This window comes from Gloeophyllum trabeum (genome assembly GCF_000344685.1).
Source record: "Gloeophyllum trabeum ATCC 11539 unplaced genomic scaffold GLOTRscaffold_00013, whole genome shotgun sequence".
Lineage (NCBI taxonomy): Eukaryota > Fungi > Basidiomycota > Agaricomycetes > Gloeophyllales > Gloeophyllaceae > Gloeophyllum > Gloeophyllum trabeum.
The window spans coordinates 280,901-293,364 of record NW_006920422.1 but is presented as its reverse complement, the minus strand read 5'-3'; the positions used below and the strand labels follow the sequence as shown (position 1 = coordinate 293,364).

The following is a 12,464-nucleotide window of genomic DNA, read 5'->3' as shown; positions in this document are numbered from 1 at the left end:
GACTTGGTGGAATGTCCGGGGACCCTACATCTCCCGTATCCCCACTCGCCTCCTTCCCCCCAGACCCGCCACCCGAGCATCGCAGCCGCGCTCCGGAATTTTACGGCTTCGCTGTATTGACCTCCACCTATATCCTCTTCTGCATCTACCTTCTGTGGGCCCTTCTCCCCGACGAATACATCCTGTGGCTAGGTATCTCCTACTATCCAAGCCGGTGCGCGCTCCAGCCCCTCTGTGATATCCCAAGTCAATTCAATGCTAACCGCAATGCACTGCATCTAGAGAATGGGCAGTCCTTCTGCCGGCGTACTCCATCGTGCTCGTCCTTCTAACTTACTTCACCTATTTCGCGCTCGCGATAGCCGGCACGCCACGCTTTTCGGAGCAGTGCACGATAACGGGTGAGGTTAACCCTCCACCTCGCCCCTCCATACAATTTACGCTCTCGCTGACCTCCCACCCCTAGACTCCAAAGCGCACTATCCGGGCATGGACGCCCCAAATGCGTACATTCCCGCCAATCCGGGAGCCATACCGGACATGTACGACATTCCCATCGGCATGGTCAATCGTGCCCTACATGGTCCTCGGGGGCAGTACCGGCAAGATGCACGACAACATGCTTCATCCGGCCGCGCATCAGGCTAGAGATTGGAATAACGCGCGGGCTATCTCGTCCCGCCTCTGCTCTCTACTTTTGTGTAGAGGGCACTGCCGGCGAGGTTCCTGTCCTTTCTTCTTAAGGCGCTGCTGGACCTAGGTGCAGTCCCGTTTCGCACCCTCCCGAACCGTCGATGGATTTCATATCCCATGTCAATGACATGTGGCTCTTATCATACGCCATCTCCTATTGAACTCTGCTGCAACGTGCGGACCCGGATGGACGGGATCCAACCTTGTTGCTGCACCGCCTTCACGCTATTACCGGGGGAACCACGCACGCAAGCAAGCGACAATCAGGATATATTGATATATTCGCGCCAACTCTATGGGTTAGACAAAGGGTAAAGGGGGGAAATGCGTTGCGTATATACATGCACAACGAAACAAAGGCACGCACCAGAGGATAGATGGAGCGCAAGCAGAAAGCAGTGGGTATCGAGCAGGTATCAATGGGGCAGTCTGAAGAGCACGCAGTCGAAAGCGGAGCATACCATTACTTACGGAGCATAATACGATAATCAGGAAAGTTTAGATTCGTTCCGAAGAGCGAGCAGCCAAACTCAATGGACACCTGTGGGCGGCACGGGTGCCGGGCCAGGCAATCCCCGCCACTGCGGCACCGCAACCTATTCAGCCGCAGCTCACCAGCGGCCAGCAAGCAAGGGACATACCTGACTCGGGTGATACGGGTACGTCCCGATCTCGGCGTACGAATTCCGTTCCTCGTAGTCGTCGTCGAAGTTCCAGGGCGACAGCGAGGGCACGACGGCGGGCAGAGGTGCGGGGAGTATGGGCGATGGTGAGGGCGAGGGCGCCTCGTCGGTGTCGTCGTCCTCGACGGATGACTCGCGCTGCAGCACGGCGATGTTCGTGCGCGTCTGCAGGCTCATGGGTATCCATTTGAGTTTGTTGGGTATCTTCGTCATCTCGTGCGCGGTGGGGGATACCATGGGAGTCTCGAAGCCGACGGTGAATTTCGAGGCTGGCCTGCTGGAAGGTTCAGAGGTGGGAATGATCCCGTGCGTCCGTAGGTGCCGCTTTGCATTCGAGCGCACCGCGAAGCTCTTGTTGCAATTGGGGACAGTGCATTTGTACGCTGAGCATTGGAGAGGAATCAGGACGGGGACAGCAGGGTAATTACCGCGGGTACTTACGCTTCTCCCCGGAGTGGGAATTCATGTGAGTTTTGAGACCGCTGGGTCGAGGGAACCACTTCTTGCAGACACCACACTGATGCATCTTCGATTTTTTCTTGGAAGGGGACCGCCGCTGCGACGAGCTAGCTGACGTTAAGCCCGACAGAGACGATCCGCTGAAAGAGCGGCCGAGTGTCGAGCTCGATACGGGCGACTCGGGGTCAAACTGAGATGGACCCGGGCTCATAGAGCCGTCTCCGAGCGACTGGTCGGAATCTGTGGACGTCAGGCCGCTTCCTACCAGTGTCAAGGACGACTGTGACCACTGTCTGTCCATAGCCTGGTCGGAGCCGAACGACGCTAAGTCCGTATCCAGGTACGAGGCGTCGTCGAGTGCGCCCCACCGCCCGAAGTAGTCTTCCTCCTCTTCGTCGTCGTCAGAATCCTCGGCGAAGTTGAAGATGCGCGCGACGTCGGACTGGCCCTCGGGGTCTTGGATTTCTTCCAGAGACTGGGCGTTGAGCTGGAGGGTGAGCAAGACCGGGTGCAGCTGCTCGGTGTGTGGGGTCGAAGGAGTCGAGCGCTGTGGGGCTGTGGCGTCAACTGTGAATTGGCCCATCATGGAGCGAATCTCCGATGTTGCGTGCGGGAAGCATGATTGGTATAGGCTGAGGAGCAGCTCGGAGTCGGGTCTCGATGACACACGCCCTGCTGGATAGTGACGAGCAGCGTCCTCGTCAATGAAAGGACTGGGATGGAAGTCCAGTTGAGAACCACCGTCGTCCTCGCCCCCTTCCCGCCAGTCCTGCATGGCAAAACGGCTCGCCATCGACTCACTGCTCAGAGAGTCGTACATAGCAAAGGGCGTCTCCGGAAGCAGCGTCCGCTGCGAAGACTCGGGAAAGGCGAATGACTGCAGTTCGTCCGAACGCACTCTGTCAAACGCGTCCGCCTGCATGTCGCCGAAAATGTCGACCGAGTGTTGCGCAGGGTAGGTAGACTGCAGGTAGGAGTCGGTGGGGAACGCCGGGCTGGACTTGGATACGGAGATGGCTGCAGCCGGAGTCGAACAAAGGAGTCGGGGGGACATATACGGCTTGTGGCCGAGCGCAAAGGACGAAATGGTATGCGAATGCTCATCTGACCGGGCGTCCGAGCCCTGGGGCCCGGCTCGCCTTCCCATGGCGCTGAGGGGATTCACGGCGATGGCAGTGGTCGAGTAGTGGTCCATGACGGGCTGGGCGTGGTCCGTGCGGTGGCGACAAGGATAGACGGCGTCAGGGCTGCTGCTGCTGGCCAGGACCCGTGTTTATAGCACCGCACGGTGGTAGTAGCAGCAATAGACAGGAACTGGCGCACTTGAATCGAGTGTCAAGTATAACGTGGAGCGCTGACTGAACGCCATGAGGAAGTGGCAGATCAGATATGGAAACAGTAATTATCGGTTGGTGGCGACAGCAGCAGAAGGTGCGGCCTGTTTCCCTCGGCTTGATGTCGAGAACCCGGTCCCATCCCATAAACGCGCATGCCACGAACGAGGAAAGAAATCCAAATCCCCCGTTTGTGCGCGCAGGGCCACCTGACCGGAGATTGCACATCTTCTGGAGAACGGCGACGGCGTGCGGGATCGTATCGATAAGCTCAGACCAGCCAAACCTGTCCCAAAACTCTCTTTCTTCCCCTGTCGCTGAAACGTTGCAGTGCAGGAATTAGAAGGTATTTGCGACTCTAATGAAATGGGAACTTGCACCTACGATCCGGAATGGAAGGCCTTTTCCAACTCAGCGAGCCTCGTCCGGCTCCCAGTCCGTTCCGCGCGAGGCAGGTCTGCCCCGCCACCCAGGCCACAAGATTTGCTTCCGTGGCCCCTCTGGTTAAGAATTGTTTAGAGTTCGCTCAGACTCAGATTCGCAGCTTTCACGAGCCAGCGCCTCTATTGATCCGGCTTCCACGCCCTAGATACTCGCCAATTGCAACCAACTCGACAAGGCGTGGCTGGAATAAGAACGACGGTTAAACATTACCGACAAGGTTCGCACAACCTATTCATACGCCACCCAATGGCCTATTTCTCAGTCATCAATACCCATCAACACTGGACAGATCCATCCCGCTGATAGTTCATGTTACGCGGAGACTCCCTGGCCTGCCAGCGCGGCCGATCCTGCCTGCATCTACGGCACCTCTAACCCAAGTCCCCCATGCAACTCATGTGGCGGGTCCTAAGACACCTCTACCTGCCCTTGCTTCAACCAAGATCCGTTCTACAATACCTGCGCTGTCAGAAGCCCTGTCATCTGCCACGTTAACGACATTGACCGCGACCAAGTTCGAACCCGCGCACAACTGCCCACCGCTTCGAATTTCGATATCATTATCTCGACAGCCATGGACCGCCACGTCCAGGGGGAACTTTATCTCGATGCGATTCTGATCAGAATAGACCGGCACGTCCCCAGTCTCACCGGACCCGCAGGTCCACATATACGCACGGGAAAATGTGTCCACAACCGACCTTGCATCCTCTGCCACCATAATCTTGAAATAAGTAAGGCAGAATGTTCCAAAGCCACCTCACTACGGCCCGGGACGCGAAATGAAGCCGTTTTGACGAACTTTCGTCAGACGTCCGCCGAACGTCCACGAAAGAGAACCCAAGTACGTGTGGATCGTACCACGTACGCTGTTGACGTTGGTATAACGTACCCAACGCTGTGAGGCGCCCTTATCTTCGCGGGATGACGGAGAACAGTCGGTCCCTGGTCCAAATGCGCTCACCTTAACACCCGTTCTGCGCCCATTCTTTGTCGAGATAGCGTGCTCCATTTGACCTGTAGACGCATGTGTGCGGCAAAGTGTCTGACAAAGTGCCGCGACCGACCGATCCATCACATATAAGGCGAATAATACAAAAAGGGGATAAAAGCGTGCGGATTAGCGTGATAACGGAATCGCCCAAAGGCAGCCGGAAAAGGGTCGTCATCCGGATTAAGCCATTGGCCACCGAGGAAACTCCTCGAGCAAACCTAGGAGATACTCTACCAAGAATTCCCACCGACTCACGCTACGTCGGGCAGGATGCGCAAATCAAGGGGTACGTGCCAGTGCCACATGCACATTACGCGGCTGCGGCGGGACGCCCGTCCTTCCTCGCTAGCCTGAACTCAGCAAGTCGGCCCCGGGCTCGAGAAATAACCTCACTGAGGGGCAGTTCTGGCGCAGACGTCGCCTCCGGGCTTCCTGGCAACGCGGGAGCATCGAAGTCCGGCGCGGGAGCCCGCCTCACCTCCTGGAACGCGAGGCTCTTCCTGCTGGGCTGTCCGGTCCGGTACTCTGATGCCCTCGCTGCAGAGGTGGACTCCACGCGCGACTGCGCGGGTCGGGTTGCTGCGCTGGACTTGGATTTCTTGCGCTGCACCGTTTTGCCGTCCGGAGTGATCGTGGTTTCCGCCCTTCTCAGACAGGCCTATCAGCGATATGTCAGTGAGCAGCTGATGATTTTGGGTAGAAAGGGACTGTACTCGTTGTTTGCCTGCACTCTTCTCGGCCGAGGGCCCGCAAGCCCATCTTTGCCACCAGCCATTGGCGACAATTTCGTGTCTGATCTTGTTCGCTCTCGCGACTTCCTCCTGCATGTCGAGGTCAAAGTCCAGTTCTACATCATCAGTTCCCAACAGTCCATATCCCGAGTCGTCTGAGGTAACTGGGACAGATGTTGATGCAGAACTAGTGCTGCTGAATGAATTCTCCGGTGGGATCTCTTGACCCTCGGCATCGCTGGTCAAATCGTCCTCGTCATCCCCAAATGCATCACGTAAGTCGACACCCCCCAGGCTGACTTCTACAAGGTCCGATGCCATGGATGATGAGGCCGGCCTGACGTCCTTGACGTTTTGATGTCGTGCGGGCGAACCACTGGGCCGGAGAAGGGGTGAGTGCGAACGCCCTGCGATGGGACTAGAGATTGCATCAGTAGCAAAGAAGTCATCCTCTGCCACGTTCCTGCGATACCCCGCCGGCGGTTTGGGGGGCGACGACAGGTCGGGCGTGTCCCACCGGATGGAATGAGAAGGGGAAATATACCCGTCTTCCTGCGCCACATTGCTCTCTTCCTCGACTTCCTCCTCGATATCACCGCCCTCCTCTCCAAAAGCGAACTCCTCTTCAGAGATGTATTCGTCCTCGAGAGAGATATTCTCCTTCTGCCCCTCGTCTGGCCCAAGCCTAGAGGGCCCAGCGACGCCCTCGGCAGTCCAGGCGGTCGTTGTGGACGCGGATCTGTCGAAGAAACGACTCCGGTTACTTAATTTTTTCGTTTCTGTCGACGAAATATCGGAGATGAAATCTTCCTCCCGCTTCTTCTTTCTTTGGCCTTCCATCTCCAGATCCATCACCTCTACCAAGGTCCTCTTACCGCTTGCGCGACCGACGATCATTGCACTGCTTTTACCGCGTGAGGGGCCCTTCTTCCACGGGGCCGGCGCCTCTTTGGACCTCAAAGCTAGATAAAGTTTGGCACCAGTGCCTGATGTTAGTAGTATGGTCTAAGATGTTGAATTCTATGCACCGCACCGAAATAGTTGAGCAGGCCTCCGTTTCCTCCCGTAGTTGTCTTTTGCTCGGCCTTCCTCTCCTTGCTGTTGGAGCAGTTGGCGCGTGCTGGAGCGAGAGGAGCTCGCTTAGAAGTTCGAGGTGCGAAATCTGGATTGATGTCCTTGATCCTCTGGAGGGTTATGGGACATACGGCTCCTTCAGCGATTTGTTTCGCTAGAGCTTGAGGCAAGTCGCTGCCAGAGAATTGATGGCAGACAGATCAATGAAATATTCGCCACTCGAAGCAATAGCACTAACCAGCCAACATAGCTATCCACCTCTTCATCTAGCTCTTCGCCTTCGGGAACCTCGGTTAGGCACACGAGTTTTCCCTCGAAAGGATCCCAGACCCTTTGGTAGAAGAATGCTTTTTCAGCCAAGCGGAACATCTTAATGTAATCCTTCGGCACATTCTTCTTTCCTTCGAACCTCACGGCCTTCACCACGTTTTCCACAGTCTTGTGGGTTCTGAGCAGGGTATAGGCAGTCTTCAACCCGATGCCTGGTATAGAGGGCAGGTAATCGCATCCGCTCAGCATGCACATTTGGCGGAACTGAGACGGCGTGAATGTCTGCAACGAAATGCCACTGCCGTTCGAGCCGTCCACAGAAGCAAAGTCGCTCTGAGAAATACATGTGACCGTCGCGGAAACCGCATCGAGCTTGAACAATACAGTCTTACATCCGAAGACCAAGAGATCAGAATCTTCCGTGATGATTCCATCGACGACGCCCTTGCGCTCTAGATACGCTAGCTGCGCATCGGCTTCGTAGGGCGCGACGATGTACGGAATCCCTTCTGCCTTCAACGCCTGAATTCCCACGTAGGCCATTGTGACGATGAGTAAACGTATAAGCACGCCGTGGATCCAAAACAGGCTTGCCTTGATTAACTGGAATGCCATCTCTGTACCCACGTCCACAGCCTTGACGAAATAATCCCTCGCTTCCTTGAGTTTGCCTTGCTTCGCAAGGTCTTTGCCTTTTGCGAGACTATCTTCCCTTCGCTGTTTCCTTGCTTTTTCAGTAGGTGCCTTGGCTGGAAGTGGACCTCCATCAAATACAATGAACGGTTGAATACTATGGTGCAAGAGCAGCCGGACTCGGTGCATCGCATAATCCACATATCTAGGAGTGTAGTCCACGTGAGCACCCCTGGTAGGCAAGCAAACAGACAAAAAGCAAGGACGCGTGTTACTTACCTGGTTGTTTTCTTTCCTAGTGCAAGGTCTGTGGCACATGCATATACTCCGCGGTGTAGCCATACGTATGCATCAACTGCAAGTGTTTGCCCTGCAAACTCAGACAGGTGCCTCTGAGTCTGAATGGGCTTCAGGAGAGGCAATAGCCCTGAGATACCCATACTTCACAGAGTCCAAGTCGGCCCAAATCAGACCCCTCTGGGGTTCCAGGTGACGCGGACAAGGACTTCTTCGATTAAGAGCAGTTGAGAACTAGTCCTGCTGCAGTAAATCAGATATAAAGGTCGGGGATACAGACGAAGCCAGACAACCAGTACGACAGACAAGGGTACACGGTCGCTGGCCGTCCAGAGTGCCACTGCGTCGCGGTGAACGGATTCGGGAGCAAAACGCGTCAACGCGCCTGTGGCGTGAGAAGAAGTGCGACCATTTATGGCACGCGATAGTCGCGTCCTTGATTGCAAGTCCGTTCGCGTCAACGTCTGTCTCTTGAGTCTCTTAGCTACGGGTAAAGAGAGTACTTCTTCCTGCTAACGTTGCAACATTATTCTAGTATGCTTCTCTCTTTTTGCCGTATATCTCTGCCTTGAATCTACTGTTTCTCGTTAAACTCAGGTCCGGCTGGTGTTATCTGACAATAACATCGGTCTTTGTCCGCCCATTGGCGGGCCAAACTGGAAGTATTTCATTACTGGTTTCGAGCGGTTATTTATACACAACATGGCCAACACGACGTATCAACAGATACGGTCACTTCCTCCGGAGTGCCGATGCTGCTTTCATGTGCTATTTTGCACTTATCGACTTGCAAATCCCGGAGACTTCAGCTTCTGCTCGCCGTGATCATATCCCCGTTAGGTGGGGGCGGGACGGTCGGCCACATGTGTAAGTATCTATCATGAAAGCTTGCGTCGTGTTTAGTTTAACTTGCTCATCATTGCGAGGGCACACAGGTTGGGTCAGAATTGCCCTGATTCCTGATCGCCGCTGCTCGCCCCAAACCGGAAACTCTCTGGACGTTTCTAATCTCTGCTGTAAAGAGCAAGACTGCGCCAATCCTTGGTCTTTTAAGGTGCGAAAGATGCCAACGGCCCGTTCTCATGCTTGTCGTGCCTTGTTTACTGATTTCGTACAGATAAGATGTCATTAGAGACTCGATCTTTCCACGTCGCGTGTCCTTGTGGTAAGGTCATGTCGTCTTCCTCCCGCGTTCAGCTTCCCTTGCCAGGCAATTGCGAAGATTATCACGCGGAAAACCTAAGGGACTGTCATTCTGACTCGCTGTATCGTCATTCAAACGGGTGCCTACTCTCCTTATTTGTGACGTAGTATCCTCACTCGTGGATTCTCAGGTTCGAGGGACTAGCATCATAATACCCTTTATTACAGTAGTCGGCCCAACAAGCCCCCCAGCTCTTATCGCGGCCACATCGGGAACAACCTGCAAACTGGGGTATCCCAGTGGCATGCCCTGTTGGCCCTTTCGGCAAGCGCAGCACCCGATGCTGAGCCTTCAGATTTTATCTTCCCACTAGAGTTCACTTCTGGGTCGGCTACTGAATATACGAAGCCGTTGCAATCAATCAGAGTTGAGATACAGCGGCGACCCTAATCACAACTTTCTCGGGAAATCGCGAGTCGCAAGCTTGACAAAGCGACGAATCGCATGTCTAGGATTGTCTTCCCGCCTGGCCACATGATGTGAGCCGACTCCGGAGGGACACGAGATGCTCGAGCTTGTGTTCGGAGAGCAGCTCCACAATCGCCCGCTTAGCGGTGGGTATATGGAAGAGTTACTACGGTACAGGTGGCTTGGCATCGGCCCGTTACTCCGTTCCTCCCCAAGTCCGCTGGGTGAGTAGGACGAGGACGTGCAGACTTTCTGGCCGCAGTAAGAACTTCCTTCATCAGGGCTGGACAGGTTCAGTGGGCCCCATGTGCCATTCTGCTCAACACCAGATCGCCCACAGTACTACGCAGCAGAGTAGAAGACATAAATAAACAAATACGTAACATGTGCAGACAGGCCGTCTTCAGCGTACTACTTTGCCATCCGGACGCTTTGTCACCCCCTGCAATATACCTGGTCCTGTTATACAACAGCAGGTGCTCGCATAATCCCTCCTTCCTAGAATTAACCTGGAGTTATATTGATAGAACACTTGGATATATTCTGCTCGCCTACCAATTCATACGCCGCCTCAGGCGGTCGATCCTTCCGTGGTGCGTACGTCGGGGAAGCAAGTAGCCGCAAGACACTGGAAGCATTCACGGTCGCAGTGAGCGGCGTCCTCGGACCATCATAAATGCTTACATACCCTGACGTGCGCGATTGTGGTGCAATCAATAATCTGTACGTCCTGCCAGGAGGCAGATAGGCGTTCCCTGAGAGCAGAAAGAACGGGAAACTCCGTGAGCACGTATACATACGCAAGCTTGACAACCTCCGAGGACCTAGGGAGGGCATCATGATGCCTCTTGCTCCGTTATCAAAGTTGCCGCTAGTTCCGTCCTGTTTGATGAGTTTGGTGGCAAGCTGCGTCGTTATCACTACCTGGAGGACCGGAAGGTTGGCTGTATTCAAAGGCGGGAAAGCAGTGGAAATACGCACTGACAAATTCCTCGCGGCACAGTTTCTCGCGAGGACCGGCTTTATGCGCTCGAGGATATGTTGTCTTGTAGAAGACGAAAGATCCGACGCCGATTGGAAGGGAAACGAGAGGGAGTTAAGGACCAGGAGCGATGGCTAGGCAATGTCAATATCTCAGAAACCTAGAGCTGACTGTACTGGCGACTGTACTTTTGGCTCTTCATCAAGATACGTAGGCAAGTTGTGCATAAAGATCATGAGGTCGGGGAGAGTGTATATATTCAGGTAGCGAACTTGTTTTTCGTACGATACGTCGTCCGAGTCCTCGTCTTGTCAAATAGCTCAGTCAAGAATAATGATTTGTTTGAAAACAACTCGCCTTCCAATGCTCTGCTCAAGATGGCAGGCATCACCATATTTTGCATATCTGTCCGAACCATTCAAGTCACGAATACGTCAGAGACAGATAGTCACGCGTCAAAGGGAGCCCTGACCCACAAATAGTACATTTCCGCCGTCTTTCACGACAGTCTTCGTGATGTCTATGGCCAGCCTTTCTTTTGGACTGCCCGGAGGACCGGATAATTCAACAATATACCCCTGCCGGAGACCGCCTCCAAGAATCTCGTCTACTGGAGATTTTCCGAACATAATACGGTTCGACTGAGCTAATATCGAGGCAGCAGATCGAGTCAAAGGGAGCATCATCTTGCCCTGCGATGCTGTGACACTCAATTCCGGAGTTCCTTGGGACGTGGAACAGTCAATGGGTATACAGAAGGCCTCAAGGCGTAGCCCACCTGACATAACTACTCCTCCTCCAGAGCAAGTGTCTGCCTGGAATTTGAGCGTACTAATACGCTAGTAGCACGGGCTAAGATATCACTTATAATCTCCCTTCGGCTACAGACCTTTTAATGAGATGTCAGAAGCTTCACCTTTACAACAAAAGATGAACAGTATTCACAATTTGCACATCACGAACAGCGCACACCACAGCCGTTTCGTGGCAATCAGATTTGTACGCGAGGAGACGCGTGTCGAGCACGGTGTGTCACGCAGCACGTGACCTTTTTTGTCACCTTACATAACTCCGCGCACCACAGTGACGCTTGTCTGTGGCGCAAACTTGGGCCAGGAATTGGGGAGGCGCAACGCCCGGTTCCGGTGCGAGTTGATTTGTCAGCAGATTGTGGCTGAAAGGTGGTCGCAAGTATCCCCTCGTATTCTTGTGCATTCCTCTGCTCCATTCTCACCTTATGCATGCATCAGCAATGTATATCACTATTGTAAACCAGCAAGAAGGGTATTCTGCCATTACAGACTGTAGTAGTTATAAACATGTCTGTCTCTTCTTATTCCTGAGCTGACCACCATCGGGATGAAATGATGGTCAATTTCACCGAGGTCGGCAAAGGTGTGCTTAGGGAAGTTATGTATTGTCTTTAGAAACATTTGGAACATATCTATGTGCACACCAGTGGGTGCATTCCCTATCCTTGATACAAATGAGCTTGATTTCCAGGAAGCACCAATCTGTGTAATTAATGGACAAGGCAAGTACTGGATCACAGCTGTAAAAGGATGAATATATATCTCATGTACTATGTTGATTTTACAGTTCTAACATAGGGGAAGGGACCTGCTTCTGCTGCGGCAGGAGAGCCCAGACAGTGACCAGGATATTTGGTGTGACACTTTTTGCGATGGTGTCACAACTTGTCACGTCGGCGACGCGTTCGGACGCGTCGTTAATTGCTCTTTACTGCCAGAAAACCTCAGAAAGTCGACCCCACTGGGAGGTCACACCGCCGAACGCGTTCGCGAACTGCAAATGCGAACGTGAGAACCACACCACGGTGCACGTGGGCGCGTGTCGATTCTGTGGCTCTGTCCACCGGCTACAGACGCGTACCCCTTCTGCTTATGATAAAATCTGCATAGCCTGATGGTTTTAACTTGTAAGTTTATTGTATCAGTCTGTGTGATTGAAATTGCTGGGTTATTGTAAAAAAAATGTGGTGAGTAATCGAAGCTGTCTGTCCAATTGGGGTCACACGAACCCATTGAAGCCCCTTCCGTGCCCTCCCCCTAACAGTTTCCATGGTCAATACTACTGGCATTGCATTGAAAATGTGATGGACAACTTGAAATTCATGGAAACTACTCTATTCACGTCATCAATATCCCTGGTATGGTACAATAATATGTGCATAACAAACTGTATTTTATGGATTGAAAGCATAGCCGCCATTGCCTTTCTCGCTCAATAACAGTTGC

General features: G+C 53.5%; 4 protein-coding genes across 4 annotated transcripts; 1 reads left to right on the top strand and 3 right to left on the bottom strand.

The window, feature by feature from the left end:
• Positions 1-11: 11 nt before the first annotated feature.
• GLOTRDRAFT_47615 (PIG-P-domain-containing protein) lies at positions 12-648 on the top strand (the record flags this gene model as incomplete). Its single annotated transcript, XM_007870989.1, has 3 exons — positions 12-214; positions 283-401; positions 467-648. 3 exons carry the CDS (start codon positions 12-14, stop codon positions 646-648), a joined length of 504 nt encoding a protein of 167 aa, XP_007869180.1.
• Positions 649-1,478: 830 nt separating this feature from the next.
• Positions 1,479-1,902, bottom strand: GLOTRDRAFT_11198 (uncharacterized protein; the record flags this gene model as incomplete). The annotated part of the gene is made up of 2 exons (XM_007870944.1): positions 1,479-1,759; positions 1,818-1,902. Coding segments are annotated over 2 exons (366 nt in total), but the record flags the coding sequence as incomplete, so codon positions are not given.
• A 4,710-nt stretch (positions 1,903-6,612) lies between these two features.
• GLOTRDRAFT_117581 (PIN domain-like protein) lies at positions 6,613-7,811 on the bottom strand (the record flags this gene model as incomplete). Its single annotated transcript, XM_007871087.1, has 4 exons — positions 7,595-7,811; positions 7,277-7,520; positions 6,671-7,204; positions 6,613-6,645 (listed from the first exon to the last, which is right to left on the bottom strand). The coding sequence occupies exons 1-4, from the start codon at positions 7,753-7,755 to the stop codon at positions 6,613-6,615; spliced, it is 972 nt and encodes a 323-aa protein (XP_007869278.1). The 5' UTR covers positions 7,756-7,811.
• A 2,073-nt stretch (positions 7,812-9,884) lies between these two features.
• GLOTRDRAFT_18820 (uncharacterized protein) lies at positions 9,885-10,886 on the bottom strand (the record flags this gene model as incomplete). Its single annotated transcript, XM_007870953.1, has 4 exons — positions 9,885-9,979; positions 10,049-10,168; positions 10,226-10,340; positions 10,683-10,886. Coding segments are annotated over 4 exons (534 nt in total), but the record flags the coding sequence as incomplete, so codon positions are not given.
• Between the last annotated feature and the right edge of the window lie 1,578 nt (positions 10,887-12,464).